We start from the raw sequence: 22,538 nt of genomic DNA on the forward strand, positions 1-22,538 counted from the left end.
GCGGGCTGCGGGCGCGACAGCTGCCGGCGCTCGGTGAGTGGCGGGAGCGCGCGAGCTGCGTGCTGCGAGGCCCCCGGGCCGCTGCCGCCCCTCGAGCCGCCGGCGCGGGCAGGCGCGTGCCCGGGCGCTGCGGGAGGCGGCCCCGCCTCAGCCGTGCCGCCCTCCGGGCGCGGCCGGCCCGAGGTGAGGCGTCGCTCCGCGCGCCCCCTGCGCCGGGGCTTGCCGCCGCCCGGGTGGCCGGGCCCGGGGCGCCGGGACGGGCGGGCGGCGAGGGCCGGGCCCGGGCGGAGCCGGCCGTTAGCTGCCGGCACGCGGGCGGCTCTCCGGGCCGCGGGAGGAGGCCCCGTGCTGAGGTACGGACCCAGCCCCGCGAGCGAGATGGGGAGCACGGAGCCGGCCGGGCCGGGCCGGGCCTTGCGGCTGCCGCCGCTGCGTGTGCGGGGTCGCAGTGAGCGGGGAGCTGCGCCTGGGGCTGAGCTGCACGTAGGGTAGCTCAAACCACAGAGCCGTAGGGGAAGAAAAACCCTAATTTCTATCCGCGTGCAGACAGGTATCTGTAACCGGGAAGCAGCGTACAGGGACTGTTCTTGGCAGGGACCCACATCAGTAGCTGAAGCCTCCTTCATTAATAGTGACAATAGTGGCAGCGTTATTGTAGCCATGGGCTACTACAGTCTCATCTGCCTCCCTAACACCACTAATGGTTAATGTGTTGTTCCTCATGTGGCAGCATCCGGAGCTGCTCTGTAAATACCGTAACTGGCAGGCTGCTTACACATAACGTGAAGGCAAGTATTCACAGGGGCTACTTTTACCTCGCTGCTGGAGGTAAGGAAGGTGTGGACCTGGGGGATCCCTGCCTCTTAGAGCACCCACTCCCTCACCAGGAGGTGGCAGTAACTGTCAGATAAGCCAGGTCTGAGACTTGCTGCAGGGGTATTTCCTCTGCTCCTTCCCTGGGCTCCTCTCTGGTTTGGGTTGGTTTTACAAAGAAGGGCAGTGGAGGCCTGGCTCTTCCTTTGGTCTCCCCATGCATCAGGGGCAGTGCAGGCCCCGGGCGGCTGCTTGCATGTGTGCACTGCATCTTCCTGAGTGGGAGCTGGCCTGGCTTCTCCAGAGCTCCCCTCTGCTGCACAGCAGCACTACGGAGCAGAGAGCCACCATCCCTGGGGGACGGCAGCTGCTCGGGAGGGGTGTTTCATTGGCTGTATGGTGGTTTTCCAGAGGGTGGGATTGTGGGCTCTCTGGGACGGTGATGAAAAGCAGCCATCAATAGAGGATTAGGAATGGACAGTAAGGGAAACCCATAGTGGCTGCAGGAACCGAGAGTCAGAAGGAGGGAGGAGTCTTGACTTCTGGTGGATCACAGCAGAGAAGCGGGGTGGTTGTTTTGTTTGCCTACAGTCTCCATTAAAACATAACTCCAAGTGTGATGTGCAACAGCTGTGTTGTTAAGTTCTGTCTCTTAGTGTCTCTCTGCAGTCATCTTTGGTTTTTCTTCCCTCTATGTCTGGCTGCGCCTGTTCTCTCCTATAAGAGACTGACTTCCCTCTTGCAGGGTTTGCCTGCTCTGGCCTTTGACTCTTTCAAGTGTTTCTCTCTCTTGGTTATATCTTATCGTGAGCTGTTCTGCTTTCCCTGCTCTTAGCACCTCCACACTCCCCCCACAGCCTGTTGTCTGTTCTCTGGGGGTAGTGACTGTGGAAGGGTCTTGCTTCTGAGAACGGGAGTCAAGAAGGTTTTCTGTGAGTGCACCCACTAGCCTAGGACTTGAGGTTTTTGAAAGGAGGGAGGAAGAAGAGAAAGAACTTAGGTGAGACTGAAGGTCTTCCTGCAGGGAGCCAGGGTGATCCACCAGTGAGGTGGAGAGCTAAGGACTGGAGCTGAGAGTTGGTGTGTCTGGGGTGCGCTGGGCTCAAGGTCAGGCAGGAGAGAGGTGCCTCTAGTCATGCTTGCTTCTTCCTTGCCAAGGGCACAGCCAGGCCTCTTTGCAGTTCTGGCCTGCAGAGAAATGGATTCCAGTGGAAGAGCTGTTCAGCTCTTGCTCAAACCTTTTTTTAGGGTAATGCTCTTAGAAAGTGAGTAATTGGTTTTGTTTCTGTGGGTCATGAGTTGGGCAAGCGGTCTGTGTTCTGTTGGGGCACCTGTGACTTCATGCTGTGCTCTTGCCTCCTCTCTTTAGGCCAGCAGAGCCATACAGAGATTGTATGCCAGTGTTGTTTTCACGCTGCCCTGAGAAGATTCCACCAACTATGATCAGTTGGTCTTTCACTGCAGTGGCCTATGGCAGCACCAGGTGTCCAGTGAGAGGCTCATGACTGATTAGATCGGCTGACAGCAAGGAGGAACACATGTGGAAGCCAGAAGTGGCCTTTGCAGCAATGAGATGCCTCACCCACCCACTGCTCATGAGGTTCTTGGGTCTCTCATCTCCATGTGCGTCAGCAGGATTGAGTCAAACTAAAACTCTTATGCTCAGCCCTGAGCAGTTGTCTCTGAGGCAGAGCTTCAGCACAAGATCTGGATTGGTGACTGCTACTGATGTGGTCAAATACTGGCAAAAGGTGTTTGAGACAAATGGGATCCCTGAAGCACAGGAATCCAGTGAATATATTGTGTCCTTTGTCCTAGGAGCAAAAACAGTTAAGTAATAGGAAAAGGGAAAGGTCTGCATGTGCCTCTCACTTTATAACTTTGGTTGAATCCCTTACCCCTCTTTTCCCCCTGCTTACAGCAGGTAGAATGACTTTTCCCTATGTCAGATGGGAGAGCTTGTGAGGTGTAGTTTATTAATGCCACTAAAGCACTTGGGTTCTCTCAAATGCTTTATTTGCAGAGAATGAAATGTAACCCATGACATGTACACCTATACCATGCTCTGACTTTTTTGATCAATCTTGCATTTTACTTATTCTTCTGAGCCCTGAAAAACAGTAGAAGTAGTTTTATAGGTTTGTTTTTAAGTATGCAGATAGATTTTACTAGCCATCTGGGATTTCTGAGAGTCCGAGCGGTGTGTGTTTGTCAGCCTACTGGGTCTCCCTGGAGGATGCGCTCAGGAGAGTGGGGAGAGGACACTGGAGTTGCACAGGTGGGCAGGTTTTAAAGTGTCTTCATCCTCAGTTTCAGAGCTTGAACTCCAGAATTCTCTACACTCCACTTACAGCAGTGCAGCAGGAGCAGATCCAGCAGCTGAGCACCAAGCGACTGGAAAGGTAGGAGCATTCCCTTGCAGTCCTTCTATTGGTGGGTTTTCCTTCAGTCTTAATACAACAAGGAAAATCGAAGCAGAGAGAAGGCAGAAGACCATTTGCAGCTGACATGTCAGGGTAACAGCTAGTGCTTGCATCAGTCTCACATGATGAGTCAGGTGAAGGGCATTTGCTGTTGTTTTCAGGTAGCAAATCACCTGTTTGTCCCACGTGGGAACAAAGAGGGTTTAAGGGATGTTTTGAAGGAGCAGGAAGCTGACAATACTGTCTGAGTCAGGTACATGTCTATATGCCTACCCTCAGAAGGTTTATATGGTTAGTAGTGAGGTAAGTATGGTATTGAGAGCTTTTCTGTGTTAAGCAGTGTAGTTCTAAAGTGCTCTTGCTTGCTTTTGCCTGTCACAGGATGCCAGTGCAGTATGTTCTTGGCGAGTGGGACTTTCAGGACCTGACTCTGAAGATGAGACCCCCAGTATTTATTCCTCGGCCTGAGACAGAGGTATGAATGTGGGGAGGTAGGGGCGGCTTGAATCTGTGTAGTGCATTGCTATGAATGGGTCCTGTACATCATGAGGTTGCAGTGATGAGGAGGTCTGATCACTCTGCACTTCTTTTAGAGTGGGAGGATCTTAAGCTTGTGGTCTGGAACTGATACTGGTGAACTTTGCTTCCTGGCTCAGAGCAGGAGAGATGTTGCGAGCTCTAGCGTCACCAAAATCAGGAGAAAAACCTCCTTAACACCAATGTAGCATTAAAAAGCAGGCATTCTCTTTATTACAGCACCGGGTGCACGGGGGATAGCTCCACCCAACATGCACACCATGTGTCGCATCATCTAAAGTTTATATTGCTCTATCACATACATATGCATTAAATTTCCAGGAATGATTATACATATTCATTCTATTTCCTAGAAATAATTACCACATTTACATAATCATTACGCATGCGGTCTGAGTCTCTGGTGGTCCCTAGTGGTCTCTGAAGAGGTGCCACTCAGTGACTTCCCATAAACTTTGCTCTCCTTTTCCATACATGGTCTCAACTTGGCTCGTTTCCTTGTCTGAGAAAGCTGTCTCGGTCCTAATCTTGGCTCCAACTGGCTTCTGCTGATTTATCTGTACTTTCTCAGGATGTATCAGTCACAGCTGCACCTGTGTCCTTGGGTATGTTTGTCTGAGGCTCCTGTTGAGACTTCTTCTTGTCCGAGCTGGTAACAGTTTCCACAATCCCCCCCACCCCCTTTGAGACTCTTTCTTGTCTGGGGCCTTTGGTAACACTAGCATATTGCTTGATTACACAGAGATCTGTCTCCATTGATGGAAGGACTTGGCATGCTTTTCTTTGCTATACTAATGACTCTTCTAGTAGAAGTTCAAAAACATTGCTGCTGCATCCCAGTGACTTAGTACTTTGGATACAAGGGTAAAAATTCGGAAGTTGCCCCAAATTTGTTAAGGAGATCAGGCAGTATTAGTAGAAAGCTACTACTGGAAAATGGTAATGGACTCCAGAGAGCTTGCTTGTCCATGTGCAGATTAAGACAGCACAGGTTTGTAGGAAATGGCACCTACCACCTGTCTAACTCCACAGTGGTTTCTGGAAAGGCACTGGAAACTGGACAATTGCTTCCTCTCCTAAGCTCCACACAGGTAAGTTCTGACCTGGGCTGGAATTAATATGTCAATTTTAAGACTATAAAGGACAACCATACTAGATCAGGTGGTAACTCCATTTTGCCCAGTGTCCTGGCCACTAGAGAAAAGTATAAAAACTGCATAGTGATACTTCCCCTGATAATAGCCATGCTTTCAGCTCAAGAGCAGCCTAGCAAGGAAGTCTTTATGTTTACTAGCCCTCAAGAGGTTTGGGGTTTTTTGTTTTCCTTCCAAGAATTTGTTTGCTTTTGGAGAGCCTGTTAACTTTTGGAGATAGAGTAGTCTCCATAGCCCACTTAGTAGTCCCAGAAGCCTTTTTTCTTTTTACCTCCCCAGACTTGTGAGAAGGTAAGGCTAAGGGGACTTGCTGGCTTAAAGCTGTCTCCATAGTAATTTCTTCTATTATTTGACTATGACTTGATGACTATTGTAGTATATTGGTGGGCCTCTCCCCAGGTCTTTATAAGCCAGGGCCCATGCTGTAAGAAGAAAAAAAGGGATCGTTCAGAAGGAATGTCCCTTACCGACAATGTCAGAAGAGATGCCAAAGGTTAAGTGAGCCTTGAAGGCCCAAGGGCCACCTCTGCTTTTTCTGGGGAAGGGGTAGACTGGGAAGCTTTGAGGAAAGCAGCAGCTCGCTAAAGAGAGGATGCAGTCTGCAGAGTCCTTCATCTGACACCTTTGGTTATGTAAAAGTCAAGGAAAACCTGCTTCGCTTCTGTTACGCACTTTGAGGAAGAGGGTGCTATTGAAATCCATGCGAGGCTTTGTGCCAGTTTAATGAAAATTAGAACAAGTACTGTTTGAAAACCCTGTCATCTCAGCCTGTAGAAGAATATTCAGAACCAGGGTCTTGATTTGGTGTGGGGCGTCAGCAACAGCTCACTGAGAGGCTCCTAGACCCTGAATCATAATGATAACACTTGTGTCCAGAGAAGGTTTGAGCTCTCTTTTGTCTGGGTTTGATCACTCTGTGATGATAAAGTTTGGAGATACAGCTCTAAGTAATAGCTGTGCCAGCTGGATCCCACTGATGGTTAGTTTAGTTATTATCAGCAGTGGTCCTGCTCTTGTTGATTCCAGAGAGTATTTCCAACCTCTAAGTCCCCATTAATTTGTGGGTGCAACATAAGCATTAAAACCAGGGGGAACTTGTGTGTTCTGCAAGTCAAAACATCTGCTGACAGGGCTTCCTCTGGTGCTGTGCTCTAACTCTCTCTGTGCAGTGCCAGGCTTCAAACAAAGGCCTATTGTGTTCAGCGCAAGCTGGGATTGTCAACACCAGAGAATACTGATAATTGTACCCATATGTATGATTTTTGTAAAAACATCTCTGCTGGCACAAACTGAAATGCAGTGTTTGAAACCATTTAACATAGCCTGGGGCAAAAATCTAGCGTAAGCAGCTTAATCCATCCTTGCTTATGTGGGAAAACTTTATCTGATAAGTTGTGATACTCATACGTTCATTAACTTACTATGAAGATGCATTTATATCCAATTTATTATGAAAGGTTAGAAATTTATGATGATAGGTCAGGAATGGAGCCTGATTGGCAACCAGCTTTACAAACAGGGCTATCCTGCCTCAGCAAACGGTCGCAATAGACAAGAAACTGGAAGGAGGGTCAGGATGGTACTAACCTGCAGGTAAACAGCGAGAGGCTTGCAAATGTGGTGGTGGTGGTGGTGGTACTTGACTTTTTCATAGGGAGGAGTGGTTGGATGCTTAGTTAGGAGAAAATCACCTAAATAGCAAGAGAGAAGAAGGGATGGGAAAAGGAAACCAGGCCAAAGAGGAGGAACACATAAAGAATAAACCTGGCATGAAGAGACTGGGGGGGGCAGGGGATGTGAGGCCAGGCCACAGAGCTCTCAGAATGGCTGCAGATTCTAGGTCTGGTGGCTTCTCTTCTGCTGAAGTCTCCAGCCAGCTCCTTCTGCCATCTCTTGAGACCGTATAGCACATCAAGAAAGAATCACCTGGTCTTAAGACCTGCGAAGTAGAGAGGCTTTTTCTGCATAGTTCAAAGTCCAGCAGGCTTTTGAGCAAACAGCTAAATGTGTTTGGCTTCCTGCAGCAGCGCAGTACCTTTGCTTTGGCTGCTTGTGCTGGTGGTTCTTCCAGTGTTAGAGCAGCTTTTCATAGAAACACAGAATCACAGAGGTTGGAAGGTTCAGAGAAGATCTCCCTGGAGATTGTCTAGTCCAACCTCCCGGCTCAAAGCAGGGTCAGCTAGAGCAGGTTACTGAGGGCCTTATCCAGTCAGGTGTTGAATGTTTCTAAGGATAAAGACTGGAGACTCTGCAACCTCTCTGGGCAACCTGTTTCAGTGTTTGACTACCTTCACTGGAGAGGAAAAATATATATATCTTATGCTGAAGTGGAACACTTCAAGCCCTCTTTGCAGGGACATAAAGGTAACCAAGACCAGCCGCTCTTAAGCCAAGGTAGGAACTTGTCTCTCCTGAGAGGATGATGCAGATTAAAGGAGGCATGAATTCAGAGATGACAGCTGACTTGCACTAACTACCTGTGTGCTCCCAATGCTTTGTCAGGGTTAGGGAAACTAACTGTGCTGCAAGTTCATGACCGGGTTGATTCCCTGCCCTGTTCCCCATGTTGATGAGCACTGTGAGTGTTTGCACAGACCCTTATTCCAACAGAGTTGCACCAGTTAAATTCCTTCTTCTAGGTTACATCAAGGAAATCTTACACATAGCCAAGGCCTCAGCCACCTTGGCACATACCTTTTCAGCAAGAAATATGTGCCACCTAACCCTTTCCCAAGGCCGCTCCTCTGCTGACACAAATCTTTGAGCTTCCAAAGCTTTCGCTGCATTTCCAGTGAATGTTTTTCAGATCAGTGAATTCATTTATGGGGAGACATGGTATGTCCTGGTGCCAAGCAATATTGATCTCATTTACCAGACTTAACTGGAAGGCACAAGCAATCAGACCAGTATTTGTCAGAGCCAGAGGTGAGGGATGCAGAAACCTGTGCTGTTGTTTGAGAGAGGGCAGGAGTGTCCAAGGCATCGTTACATCTGAAAGTAGCTGTGAATCTATCTGTTGAAGCCTGAGTATAATCATGGTAAGGGAAGGAGTAGCAGGAGGATTGAACCTCATTGTTTTTTCTAGACTTTTTGTCACCTCATCATGAAGGAGGAATGGTGAGGTGCTCTGTGCTCTGCTCCAGACTCCGTGGGTATCTTCTGCTTAGGGATGAACCTGTTGTTTCTTCAACGGTATTAGGTAGCGCCTGCAGTTGGCTGTTGTAAAGCTTGCATTGATCCTGTTCCTCTTTAGGAAAAAAAAACCATTCATGTCACAGTAAACCTGGGACCTGCCCCAAGCCCTTGGCACCACACATGAGAGATAGTATTCTTGTGATCTGATGTTGGGGAGGTTATTTGGACAGGAAGAGCAAGGGGGCAAGATCCAGCTATTTAGCAGCACCTGGCAGGACACTGCTTTAAGCATATGCTGCTTCCAGGAGCCATGTACTGTGCATAACCTGTTACACAAAACTGAGTTGGTGTCCATATCCTTTCCTTCTGCTAGGTCGGTCATTGCAGGCTGTGAGCTGTGTAGTGTGTTTGGGCTGGGGTTTGGTCATGTTCTTTGTTTCATCAGAGTAATTTTTCTAGACTTCACTTGGACTTTAAAACTGTAGTGGAAATACCTCCTCTGGAAAAATGTTTAAATTGTATCCATTGCTCTATCTTCAGCATTTGTCTCTCTGTAGCATTTTTAAGGCTAATAGTGCTGAAAATTTTCACCAAATAATGCCTGTAAATAATCCCAGGTCTTTAGGAAGCAGTTCTTTATCAACATTGGTATCCCAAGTTCAAGTTGCTTATCTCTGACTGCACACACAAGCCATGTGGCATGTCTTGTTCCTGGCTCAATGAATGTAACTCCCTAAACTGACTTTTTAGTGCAGATGTGCAAGCAACTGCAAAGTTTGCTTCCTAGTGATATTTATGAAACTGCTGCAGATGTTCCTGCCTGTTAATTCAAAGACTAAAAAGGAAAGAGCCATCTTTATCATACACGTTTTATACTATGATTAGAATAGAAGGGTTCTGACTCTAGCTATGCGATCCCAAGTGTGTTGGTAATGGTGTGAAGGCAAACACAACATGGCACAAGCTACCAGCATTGTTTCAGCCCTGTGAACAAAGGGACACATCCAAAGAGAGAAACTCAATTGTCTGCTTTAATTTTGCCGTGTGAAACTTTCCCCTCTTTTCTAGTATTTAGTTCTTTCTGGTAGCTGAGCCTGCTCCCATTTGCTCCCTCAAGGATTTTTTTTTTTTTTTTTTCTTTCCCCAAGCACACGTGGCTTTGTTCTTGTGTTCCTTGGGCATTGGGGGTGGCGGGAGGAGGGCAAAGAGCCAAAATTGGAAAGCTGGCAGGTTTGGTTAAGCTCTAAGAGCAGGAGAACAAAGCTGTGCTCAGGTGCAGCTTTCCGGGTGCAGGGCTGATATGTGAGCACAGATGTATTGCCTTGCAGGAGAATTCAGTTCCATAACCCTCAGTCTCATTTTCCTCTGATTACCTGGCCCTCGGTGAGCAGAGCTTTGGGCCTCCCTGCTACAAGCAGCGAGTGGATTTGCAAGGGTTTGTGGAAGCCAGTGTCCTGTCCCTTTTCCTCGTGTACCCAGTGCTGCATTGAGTCCCTGTGGGAAGGTGCCTGTGCAGAGGCTGCAGGGGATCCCCAGGTTAACTTCCAGGCATACACCTGCAGCTGCCAGAGCCAGACTTCCATGATGGGGAGAGGTTTCAGTCAAAATCCAGGGATGTTCTGCCTTGTGAATTATCTTAGTTGCATACATGTTACTGTAATATTGAGGAATCCCTGTCTCACCACTGTTGAGTCACTGTTCTAACATAGAAGAAACAATCGTCTTCCCAAAGTGCGGCTTTCTGAAATTCAGGCTGGGTTACCATCATAGCAGCATTGTGGATCAGACAAAAATAGGACAAAGAAAAGGAGAACTCGGGTCAACCACGGATAGATAATTCCTTTTTTATCCAGGTAACTATAGGCTAAATTAAGCTTCACCATAACTTCATTAAGGAAAGGTTTAGTTTGGTCCAGGATTTCTCCGAGGGAAGTAGTTTGGGGTACACGGCTTACCTGTCTTTTACCCCTAGAGGGCACTCCAGGCTTAGGTTCATGGAGTTCCTGTCTGTTCTAGAAACTATTTTTCCACTGTTAATTATTACAGGATTTCTGGTGTGTTCTGATCCCCTCCTCTCTCAGATGCTGCATTCTAAAGCAACTGAAGGTGTATTTGTTCAGTGGAAACAAAAATGATCTCCCTTTTTCCCCTGTAGTTATGTGTAGGTAGAGTCAGGTCCTTGAACCTGTGGGATTCCTTGTTGCTGGAGGGAAAGCTGCTGGGTGGTGAGCTCCAGTTCTGCTTGAAGGGCTTGTCATAGTCCCACCATCTCCTCTGACCCTTGGGTCACCAAGGAGTCCCCTGGTGACACCTCCTTGACCTGCTGTGATCTCAGCACAAGCTCAGACCCTGCATAAATGTTTCTGTCTCGGCTTTGTTGTGGTGACCAAGTCACAAGAAAACATGCTGTAAGTTAAAGAGGTGTGTTTAGCTTGAGAGGTGGGTTAGGGAGAGAAATTGCAAGTCCATTCTGTAGTGAAGGTTTTTTAATACTAATCATGCAAATGTGGCCACAATCTCCTGCAAGAGGCATTGTGAAGGTTGTATAAAAACACGAAAAAAAGACTTACTGGGTCAGACTATATTGGCCTCTCTAATCCAATATACTGTGTCTGATCAGGGCTCATAGCAGAGAGTGGGGGCAAAATTACAATAAAATAGATAGGTATGGAAGGATCTTCCCCTCTTTCGGCAGTCAGCAGTTAAGGGCTGTTCTTAGCTAAAGCTGGCTTTGGGGCTGTCCTGCTTCATAATCGCTAATGACTCTGTCCTCCATTAGTTTGTTTAATCCTTTTTTGAATCTGTACATGTGTCTAGCCTCCATGACAACATCTGGCAGTGAATCTTTCTAATTTTGTGTTGTAAGTGGGAAAAGTATTTTCCTTGCTTCAGAAGTGCTGCCTGCTCATTTGATTTAGTCTTGTGCCTCTTTATAAAACTTTTTCCACCTATAATTTTTAAGCATTTATTTCCCAAGGTGGATTGTTTTTACCATGCTAATGTGTGATACCCTGAAGCCACTGCTGTTTACTTGCATCTTTCAGTCAGCAGAATGACAGTCATTGTGCTGGGGTGTTCTGCGAAAGCCTTTTAAACAAAGGTTTGCTCAAAGAAACCTTTCTTGAAGTTTAACCTGACTTCTAGCTTAGCATAATCATTAATCTTTCATGAAGGCCAAGCACACGAAAAAGGGAGGACTTTTACTTCCTGACATGTGTATTCAAATGTACAGATTGCAAGGCTGGGGTGATTCTCCATTTTTTTTTATGCTGAAGCAGTACACGTTTCCTGCTTTAATCGGTGCTAAATGTAAGCTTTTGATGCAGAATCTACTTTCATTTCACTAGTTTTATTGCCACAGGTGGTTATTCTTCAGAAAGTTCAGAAGGCCACAGGTGTCTAGTGAGTACAGCCATGGGTCAGGAGTCAGGAGATTGTTTCTTCAAAGGCAAGCTGCTTCTCTCTGTGTCTCTGGCTTCCAATTTGGGAAAAGCAAAGGATGATGTTGCCCCATCTTGTACATGGCTTAAAGTTCTTTCCTAAAATGTAGATAGAAGGTATCGAACAGGAAGGTAATAGAGCATTATTTAATGGACCAAAAATTAACTGCCACCTGTCAAAATGTAGCTGTAAAAAACCATATACTTAAGTTGGAGCATTTCTGTTGCAGCTTCACAGAGATCAGAGTTTGCCTGTATGATAGGTAGTCTTTTAACAGTATGTTGGAAGAAAACAATGTTTTCTGAAAAAGTGTGCTGTGGCACAGAGGCTAGGGGATGGGAATTGATGAAGAGGGCCTGTCACTGCTATAGAGCAATCTGAATTGCCCTTCAAGATAGGCACAAGTGATTAATGGAGTCGTATACCTGCAGGCAAATAACGCAGCCTGTGCCTAGTGGCTGAGGGGCTTCCTCTGGCAGAGGGACTTGGAAAAAGATTTGGGGCTCTTATGGGAAATGGTTGGCCATCAGCTCCCATTTCAGTGGGCAGCCCAGAAGGCTAAGGTGATCACAAGTACGAATAGTAGGGTTAAATAATCTCTGTATACTGCAGTAGTGGGATAGCTGCTGAAATACTGTGCCCACTTCTGTTACTGACAGGCCAAGAAGGAGAAGGAAAAATAGGTCTGGAAAAGAACCAGTAAGTGGATTAATCAGCTAGAAAAATCTGCCTTATTGTGAAAGACTGTCTAGCTCATCAAAGAAAAGCTTGAGGGTTTACCTGGCACAGGGAGCAGAAATTTGATAACAGAAGTTTCTTCAGTTTCATAGACAAGTGTATAATAAGCGTGTTAAATGCAGGCTAGAAATAGGTGTACGTTTTTAACAGAGAATGTAATTAACTACTGAAACAACATGGCAGGGGTCTTGGTGGCTCTGTTGATAGATATTTTAAAATCAGGACAGATCTGCTTTTGTTCAAAAAGAAATGAAGGAAGAAATAGAGTCATTCCTGGCTAAATGGCCAAGATGGACTATAATAGTAGTTTCTTCTGACTTTCTATAAAAGAAAAAAAGGGCTGTGCTAGTGCAGAAGGTTGCTTCTAAGCTGGTGATTGCCAGGAGGACTCAAAAACGTAAATTTAAAGCTAAAATCTGTGCTGAAGACAGGGAAAGCAACAGCTGTTCTTTTAAGTCATGCACAAACCTGTTTCCCAGGTTAACTTAATGAACTTCCCTAATGTGTTCTCACAGATCTCCGCTCTCCATCTTGTTATTGCTTTTATTTTGTACCCCTAAAAGAACTCCATGAAGTCTTCAGCTTTTTAATCTCTCTTTTCTGATTGAAACAGGGCTTCTTTAGATTTCAGCTGAGTAGTTGGGTCATCAGCAGTTAAAGTCAGAGCAAGATTCAGGACTCGATCTGGAAAAAACAATTATGGAATGGTTGCAACAGGATGGATGGGACATGAGGGGATTCCCACATGAGTGTGGGGAAAATGAATATTCCCCCTTTGCCTCTTTCAGACATCCAAGTAAACAGAGTTTAGGAGCTAGGGATGAGCAAGCTGGGCATCTGCCCTGGATGCTCTGCCTGCTGGTAGTCAATAACGGTAGCTGCAGAGAAAGAAGATACCTTGCATCTGGAGAGATGTGACTGGATAGAGGCTTCTGCTGGAGATCTAAGGGTACAGCCATTCTGCAATGCCTTTGATCCACTCTTCTTGCCCCTGTTGGGCCAGGTCAAGTTTAGACATGACAGCTGTGGTGATTTCTCTAGGGCCTAGCACAAATGCATTGCAAAGGTTGCTGCCTTTGGGTGAAGTCATTTCTGCATGCTGTCACAGCCCCTCTCTCCCTTGGCCTGTGCCCTGACCCATCAGGAACTCCTCCTGTTATGCGACAGAGAAACCAACCCCCTTCCTCAGTGTTAGGCCTGCATTTAGCTGTTTGTCTGTCACAGCTTCCACCTAAAGCCACCTTTGCCTTCAGGAGCAGTGGCTCCTTCCAGAGTTACTCTGGTGTTTTGCATTCCAGGAATGTATATGTCTCAGCAGAATCCTGTAGAGCCCAGAGAGGGAGGCTAACAGCCTTTGTGAGATGGCTTTTGAGGGCTCTTTTCTCTTTCCTGCTGCGGTGCCAGGCCGAAGAGCCCAGGACACAGAGATATGCCGTAGCCTGCCTGCCCACCCCCGTTCTGAGACCTGGGCTGTCTTGGCAGCCTGGTTTTGCATGGAGGGTAGTGGTCTGCTGTGGCCATTGCCATGGATTCACGTTTCCAGCTTGGCTTCCTGGTATTTTGTCATGTACTGATTGGCAGCCAAGTGGGCAAACAGGAGGGGAGGAGTGATTTGGTTAATATCAGATCAGGCACTATGGACAGTCCTGGATTCTGAGAACAGAAGTTTCTGGAAAGCACACAGATAAGTAAAACATTCCCAGGAAGTGTGTGAGAGGGGAGAGAAGGTTACCCAGGTTTTCATGCATCTTTTGCCTTTCTTGTCCCCTCTGCTAACCTAAGAAGTTAAAGCCTCTTGCCACCTTGGCTCATATCCCTGGAATTGTGTCTTCCCTGCTTTTCCCTGAGCATGCAGGCCAGGAAAAAAAGGGTCTTTTTAGGGAATGCAGAGTGAATTTGTGAGCTCCATCCTTGCCTTCCCCCACCTCCCCTTATCTTCCTTTTGTTAGTCTTGTACTTTTGCTTACAGAAATACCAGATAGGTCATTCCCTGATGTTGGACCATGGCACATGACTCTCACCTCTGGACTTCCACATGGCTCTGTAGCTGTGCCACCATTCTGCAGTGAGAATCTCTGCTGTGTTTCCTCCTGACTGTCTGGGTGCTGAAAGCTGCCTGACCGTGTGCTGTTTGCTGGTTGGAGTTGTGCAGCTGCGGAGCTTGTGGTTTGGGTGCTGGCAGGCGCTGTCCTCGCGCTTTCTTTGTGCAGCTGCAGTTCCAAGAAATACAGTGAACTAAAGACCTGGCCGCAGGGAGGGGGAGCTAATACCAAGAACCTGTCAGAACATGAGCATGTATTGGGGGCAGGGGGGGAGTACTGGGAGTTGTGGGTGGATGGGTGAGGCAGAGACTCATGGGAAGCTGGAGGTGTTCGCAAAGTTTCACATTTATTTCACTAAACAGAGAAGATGAGAAAACAAATAAATGACAGTGCGAACTTAGGGCAAATCTGGCAGTGAGGCAAGGCTTCCTGGAAGCGCAAGGTGAGAGCAGGCTGTGGGTGGCTTGGCTAAGTGACAAAAGCTTGGGAACCTCTGAATGCTGGAAATCAGGTAGCATGGGAAGCAAATATTTGTGTCCCCTGCATGGAACCCCAGGAACAGGTCTCTTCCAGTCTCTGGGAGCTCCTCTTCTGCCAGTCAAGACCAGATCTCCCTTCTCCCTCCCATGGACCTTTTCCCCTGTTTTGTGTTTTTTTAGATGTCTTCTGGCAAAAGTATACAGGGCCTGGATATTGCCACTTTCTCCCTGCTCCATTTTGTGGTAAGCAACAGAACTTAGGTCCCTGGAGAGCAAACAGTTGATGTCTTCACCTCGTACAGCTCAGTGCAGTGTAAGAACCCTTCCAGATATTTTGCTTTGCACTTAGCTTACCACCTCCATGAATGCCCAGCTTAATGAGGTTCCTGGTGTTCTCGACATCCTCCTGAATATTCGTTCACACAAAATCCTGTAAAATGGGGGAGAAGGAGAAGTTCATTGACTTCGCTGTGCAAGGGCACAAGGTTGGGGCATATGCAGAAAACAGGACTCAGTCACACCAGTAACTTGGCAGAGCTGTGAGCTGGCCCTGTTGCTGAGTCCGGCCTGCTGCCTTGGCTGTGATGCTGTCTACCCTCAACAGATGACGCAAAGGCACTAGAGCACACTGGCATTTGCTGATGGGCCCTGGAAAGGCCCGTGGTAATCTTGCAAGCTGGGAGAGAGAGGACAGCTATGGGGCAGCTTTAGCCATACATAAGCTTTGCTCCAAGGAACAGCAGTGGCTACTGAGCTCATCCTTCCATGTGACCGAGTGAGCCAGTGGTTTATGTTGAGTTATCCACCTCAGGTCTGCTTCTTCTGACCGTGCCCTTATGCAGCAGCCCTGGTTATCTGTTCCTGATCCTGGTATGGATTGGTGGAGCTGATCTTCCCTCATGGAGGTAAAAGAAAATTCTGCTTTTCATGCTGGTATGAAACCTCCCATATGTGCCTTAGGCCTCCCTGTTCTCCCAGACGTGTGGTTGTCTCCAGGCCTTCCCTCTCTGGGACAAGGACTGGCCTTCCTATTTCCCCTGCCCCTCTCTCGGACTGCTTTCTCTTCTCCTCCTTTCTTCCCTCCTACTTTCTAGCTCTTCCTCTCTGCTTTTTGAAAACCTTTGTACACCCATCTATTGAATGAAATGTGCAATCTGCCCCCAAAAGCAGATGTTAATGGCTGAGTCTTGTGTGGGCCCTGTTGGTTCCCCTCCTTCCCTTCCACCTTCATGTCATTGCTAGCAAAAGGGGAGAGGGGATTTTAGTTCCTCTCTGTGTCTGTCTGTCTGTCATTCAGTCCCTTCGCTCTCTCCAGAACTGGCTTTTGTTGGGGGAAGCTGCTGCTGGCACAGAGTGGAGAGAAAAGATCTTCAAAATGTTCCTTTTCCCCCCACTCTCTCTCTCTCGCACACATGTGTGTTTGCGTATCACATGTACCCACATATGTGTGCACCCAGCTCCAGGATAAAAGTAGTTCTCCCAGGACCTGTAGCCCTGGTTAGCAGGACTCCTAGTGCGTGGGCTGTGTTGTTACTAACAGTGACACATACTGTAAGCAATAATATGAATTGCAATAACCCCACAGTGGAGCATTTTTCCTGTCTAGTGAATAGCATGATAAGTATGGAATCAGGTCACATTACTGAGATACTTTTAATTTATGATTTGTACTTAATACAGCAGTAGGAATTTTTCATTTTTACAGTTTTTACATACAGCAGTAAAAACAAAAAAGCAATTCAATAACAGTCAAGCACTGTTTGTTTAGATGATGTGGGAATCTGATACTGATCTTTCTGACTTCTGCTTTTCTGCAGGAGGTGAGTTGCCCTCACACTGCCTACACTGACTCTTGATCTGCCTGCTCCTAACTAGAGTTCAGGGGACTGATTTCCGGGATCTAAAGCAGTGTCAGTGAGAAAGGTGCAGATGAGGATTCTGGAGTGCTGGGTTCATTGCCCTGCTTTGCTATAGTCTTCCTTTGTGAGTTTGGAATGGTCGCTGTTTTATAGTTGTTCACCTGAAAAATGGGAGTTGTGAGGATAAGCATATTAAAGATACTGAAGTGCATATTGCAGCGTCAAGGTACCTGAGCAAGCCAACTCATTATCCTGTTTTAGAGACACTAAAATCACGCTGATTGTCAAGCCTTTGTTTTAATCAAAATAACATTTTCTTCAGTGGAAGAAATTTGTCTCATGTGTTGAATCCTGTAAATAGTGTCTTTTTGAAAGGCCTGCCATTTCAGTTTAGACTGCCAGGTTGTGGAGAATTTACCTAATACTATTCCAAAGGTTATGAATCTGATGACTAAATTGAGGCTTGAGGTGGCTTTAAGCAAAAATGGCATTATATTAGCAGCTGTTTCCTCTCTTTCTCAATCTATTCTGTCTGAGAATATGTAGGGCATCCTACACAATAATGGCCACAGGCTTTGGACATCTATTATTGTCCCAGTTTCTCTGTCTAGGGCTGACATCTCTTTTTAGCACCTTCTGTCTCTCTGTTGCTCCTGGCTGTAGCTCTAGACAGATTTTCTACAGAGGTAGGGAATGCCTGTCATACAGGGTGCAGAATATTCTGTAAATATACTCCATAATGTATGGCCAGAAATAATTCATCTTCCAGATGAGATTTGAAAGTGGTTCTGCTAAGTGCTGTAACTTATCAATTTCCAGTGCTGACATCTTCAGAGAACTGGAGAAGTACAGATTTTGTCTGGATCACTTCACAAAAGATGGAAGAAATGCCAAAACCATTTGAAGATTACTGTTTCAAAGCAATTTTAGATAGCTTAATCATTCATGATTTCTGGAAAGGAAAGCTAGTGGCAATAGACTAACTTGACCCGCTCTATATGATGAGTGCTGGGTTTTCCTGATTCATTTGCAGATGTTGGGGAAGTATGCTTTTCATTTGAAAGCTGTAATTGAAAGAGTGAACCATGGTATTGTGTCCAGTCAATGAAGATGTACAAAATGTCTTATTCCTGTGTATTCTGTTTTGTCTTGTCTTCTTGCTTGCAATATGTATGTAGTTGCAAACTTTAATTCCGTATGGAATAATCTGTACTAGTAATTTCTTTTCTTCCTAATTTGCAAGTTAATATATACTTTATCTTCATACCTTTCATTTTGCTTGCCAATGGAAGTTACTTCATAAAAGAACTTATTTTCATACCTATTCAATTTGTTGATCGCAGTGAGACATTAATGTCTGGAAAAGGATGTAGTTTCTTTAGGTTGTTGCAGTATGATATTATCATTTAATTTTCACTTATTATGATAATTATCATTTAATTTTGAAATATTGTGATAAACACATGTATTATAAGAGAGTTAATTCTTGATTCAGGAAGAGGTATATGAAATGACCGAAACAATAAGCCAGGGGCATCAGGAAGAGGTATACAAAGCCTAAGGAATATCAACATCCCTTTTTTAATATACATGTGGTAAATATTGAACCAGAATTTATTTAAACAAGAACTTTGGCAAGCATTCTACAAATCTTTTCACTGCAGAGTATAAGAAGCAGAAGTTCCAGGAAAGCTCCAAGCTTGAAATTGCTAATGATATGTCTTAAGGAAGTTAATCCTGACAATAGTTCTACTGTATTGAAGTTACTTTTAAACATCTGGAATCTGTAACTTGTGCCACTCTGATCAACCCCAGAGAAGGATGGTTCTTCTAAGATTCTGTAGAGATTTCCTGGAAAAATATTTTTAATTGACCAGAAATTGCCGGCATTTAAGAGAATGATTTAATGGTTGAGAGGAGTTTTGGGGTTGTTCTCCTGTGGTCTTGGAATGATCAGCACCTGCTATCCCAAACCAGCTTTGGTGTACCAGGCTCTGGCTGTCTTCATTGCAGAAGTGTTTTCAGACTGATTCATCTGGGGCTGTTAGCTGAAATGCAAGTGCCACTTTCACATGGGTAGATAAGGAACTTATTTTGCCCCGTTGCTATTTGAGTCCTGGTGGTCCTCTGATGGTTTCTCACAGTCCTCTCTGTGAGTGTGCAAGAACATTTTCTTCCATAATTGACTAGGAAAGGAATCCCAGAGCAGCAACAAGGAAAATGTGATTTTGGAGGTCTTGAGCAGAACTCCCTTGTGAGTGCAGTACCAATAAAGACACATTAACCAGGGCAAGGCATGGCAGTGGGGAACCTCATAGCTGGCTGAGGCTAGTGTAGGTGTCAGTCACCCAACTTAGCTTTGCAGGGGAAGATATAGCTCCCAAGAGAGGCCCCCTAGAATAGTGCCCTCTCCAGCCTCTGGGTTGCTTCTTCCCTCTTGGGTGTGAGCACAACAGAGCTTATCACTGAGGTAATGCCCACCTCTGAGGAGCACAAAGTGCATTCAAGAAGGCTGTGGATGGCAGAGGGCACAATATGGAGAAGAAGGCTGTTGTCAAGTTAGGCTTGAATATCTGGTGAGCAGATGTATGGGCATCTCTAACTCTTTCCAGCTCAACAACTGGAGAAGATGTGAGAGAAAGCAGTGAAAACGCGTGAAGGGTCTTATAGCTAAAAAGCCCCTCAAGGCCCCAAAAGGCTGCGGCTGTGAAAAAGAGACCAAAGAAAGCTGAGGAGCCAGTGGCTGCTGCAGCTGAGAAAGTAGCTAAAAGGCCCAAAAAGGCTAATGCTGGCAGAGCCAGGCTACTGGAAAAGCAGCAGAACCCAAAGCAGCAGAGTTGAAAGTGGCAAAAGGCTCAGAAAGTTGATCTGAACAAGAAGTGATGGTACTAGAATAAATTAGAGTGCTTACACATTCAAATAAACCAAATCTTTCCTTTGTACTTATGCTTTTAAGCTCTTTCAGCAGGAGGAATCTACAAGCAAAGGTTTTCTGTTAAAATGGAGCAGTTCAAAACTGTCTGGTTTTGCAGGAGGGGCCAAGGCAAGACAATGTTGAACTACGCCTCGCTCTGTATGCAGGACGGTGAAACGGTGCAAGCTTCAGTTCTGTTTTGGAGCACTGGGTGTGTGCTTGCATGCAGGGGCACAGTGCTTTAATCTACTGAAGAGCAATTCGCATCTTGTGGGAAACCTCAAGACCAAAACAGCCCGTGTCTCTCAGGTGCTCTGTTGCTGTGGATATTTCCAGAGAAGCTCATCTGCCCCAGCTGTTCATTTTTACATCTGTTTGCAACCTCCCTCCCTACTTGCTGCAGTGGTACAAATAGGCCTAGCAATGGGAGGTGACCAACAGCAACAAATATCTTCATAAAAACTCTACAGCTTTGCTCTCAAGGTATCTGTACCCTGGTTTGGGTGTTATATCCAAGGAAGGGCTTATGCAGTTGCTGGAATACAAGCAAACCCAGTTTAGACTCCTGTAAACAGTGCTTTACTGAGAAGGAGCTGGCCTGCCTGCTAGAACTTGTTGCTTTTAGATGTTCCTGCTTATGCCAAGAACATGCAAGATTTCTAATAAAAGTGGAAGGCCTGTAATTTTCCTGGTAAAGTCTTTCATTTGTACCTGTTAGCAAAATCAAGCCATTTTTTCTTTGTGAATTATGCTACACTTTCTGGATTTACGGGAGAAGCTCCAGAGCAGACCTCTCAAGTTAAAGTGACCTATCTGTTGTGTGAGTGCCCTAGGCAGTAAGGCCTTGTTTCCACAGAGTTGTGATGTGAGAGCAACCCAGTTAGGTTTCAGGAGTTGTGAGCCCCAGCTGAAGCTGCTTCTGTGCCTGGGGTGTTTATAAGGTCTCTCACATGTGGCTTTCTCCAGTGAGCAGCAAGGGAAGTTGATGTTGCAGTCTGAGGGAGGCATGTGTGTGCTCTTTTCTAGCTAGTCACCCATTTTCACAAAGCTTTTAATTGTGTATCTTTGAGACCTCTCCTCTTGTGTTGGATTTTATATGAAATTGCCACCTTATATTAACAAAATGTAGTGAGACTTCACAATCTGAAACCTGTGCAAGGAGCTGCCCATTTGGGTCATTTAGGAATTCATTGCTTTTGCTTTTCATCTGTAAGTTGGCTTATTGGTTTAGATGTTGCTAGGAATGATGCCTCTGCCTCCAGATTACTTACCATACTAAAAATATCTAAAAATCTTAAATTTTGAGGCTTAAGAACTCTGAAGGCTTGAAACTTGGGATAAATAAAATAATGTTACAGAAGATTTGTGCTCCAGCTGTTTCTTATTTTTTCCAATAGTGCTAGGAGATCTCAGAGGATCTGTGGGGAATGGTATTCTGAGGATTTGGTTACTGATCAAAGCAGCCTGTAGGGAGGTGGAGATGAAGTGACTTCTGGCATGTCAGCTCCATCGCTGTCATCTGTGTTTTAAAAACCAGCAACAGAAATGCATTTAATTGGGCTACAGAGTACAGAAATTTAAACCCCTTCAGTCCTCAGACCACAAAGGCATAAATGTGAGTCAAAACAGAGCTCCTTCAGAAAAATGTTGCTTTGTTTGTTTGTTTGTTTGTTTGTTAGGATCTTGTCTCCTTAGTAGTGGAGGAAGGATCTTGGAAGTATGAGAAGAATTCAGGCCTCCTTTCCCCAGCTGCTGCCCCTCATCCTGTGATCCTGGAGATTGGCTGTGGCTCCGGAGCAATTGCTCTGAGTCTGTTGTGCAAACTGTCGCAGGTGAGCTTTTTTGAATGTTCATGGTGCAGTAGATGCCTATACTGCAGGACAGTGCCATTGTGCTAGTCTTCATCCAGACATCACAGACAAGCTTCTTTGCTCTTTTGGGACTTCAGCAGTCAGGCACTGTATGTTCACACTAGGTAGAGGGAGGAGATTTAAGAATCACTGTCCCCTGCTGTCTGCAGGAGTGGCAGAGACATGGCCAGAATGGAAGAAGCAAATGTACTCACTCTTCAGCTGTTACAGCTCACAATTTTATCATCTTAGCTTGAAGCACTGATTGGGATTGGTTTAATCCAATATCCTGGGCTGTGGACCAGGAGTCACTGAAGCATGGGCACACACTCTGTTTAGTTGACTTTATGTGGCAGCAGTTTCTGAAACAACCTCAGTGTGAATTGAAAGATCTTGTCTCTGAGCCTGAAGACTAAATAAATACAGGAAGGGGATTCCCACAGAAATGTCAACAGTTGGGATCAATATGACAAGCAGCTGTCACATTGCCCCAACTGCCAAACCACTATTTTAAAGCCTTTTGTTCCCTGATAACAACCCCCACCCTCTGGATAGAGTGAAAAGAACAGGAAGGAGTCTAAGATCTGGGTCACCAAAGCCCTTCTGACCTCAGATTATTGGGGCATGAGACATGCTTAGTGAGATACTGTTAGCGAGCAGAAAGAACAGAAATGAAGCCAAGGTCTTGTCGCATGTAGTCAAGGGAAAAAATAGTCCCTTTTCCTCAGCATTGCAGATCAGCCAGTCCCTTGGTATGAATAAGAATTGCTGTGGCTGGCCCTAGCTCTTGGAGGAGAAGTATATGATTCAGTGTGTAAGAATTATGGAGGTTGATACCTGTGTTCCTCCTCCCGTTGACCTGATAAGGTTAATGCTTGGGCTTCATGACTTCAAAGCATAATTGCTCTGATTTTCTGAGCTCTGCTTCATGCTGTTTTCCTTGCCTGTCAGACTAATCAGCTGTGTCAGTCTCTCCCTGTAACTGGTAACACTCCTTGCCCAGCTGGCTAACGGAGAAGCTGCTGTGCCCAGAGAAATAAGGAGCCTTGACTGTGGGTGGTAGCTATGCTGATGGCTAAGTGGGGTTTACACTCCCCGTGTTATCTCTAGTGTTTGAGGCAGAATTTGGCCCTAGTAGAATATCAAGAAAAAG

The 22,538-nt window shown here is 45.9% G+C and overlaps 1 protein-coding gene across 1 annotated transcript in view; it reads left to right on the forward strand.

Moving 5' to 3' along the window:
• The first annotated feature begins 2,187 nt into the window (after nt 1-2,187).
• The window catches only part of HEMK1 (HemK methyltransferase family member 1), a 38,077-nt gene continuing 17,726 nt past the window's right edge, over nt 2,188-22,538 (forward strand). The window contains exons 1-4 of the mRNA XM_013951950.2: nt 2,188-2,642; nt 3,124-3,215; nt 3,618-3,711; nt 21,215-21,367. Of these exons, the coding sequence (XP_013807404.2) occupies nt 2,352-2,642; nt 3,124-3,215; nt 3,618-3,711; nt 21,215-21,367 (630 nt within the window). The 5' untranslated portion in view covers nt 2,188-2,351. The remainder of the gene's footprint in view (nt 2,643-3,123; nt 3,216-3,617; nt 3,712-21,214; nt 21,368-22,538) is intronic.

Source organism: Apteryx mantelli, chromosome 12 (assembly GCF_036417845.1).
Source record: "Apteryx mantelli isolate bAptMan1 chromosome 12, bAptMan1.hap1, whole genome shotgun sequence".
NCBI lineage: Eukaryota > Metazoa > Chordata > Aves > Apterygiformes > Apterygidae > Apteryx > Apteryx mantelli.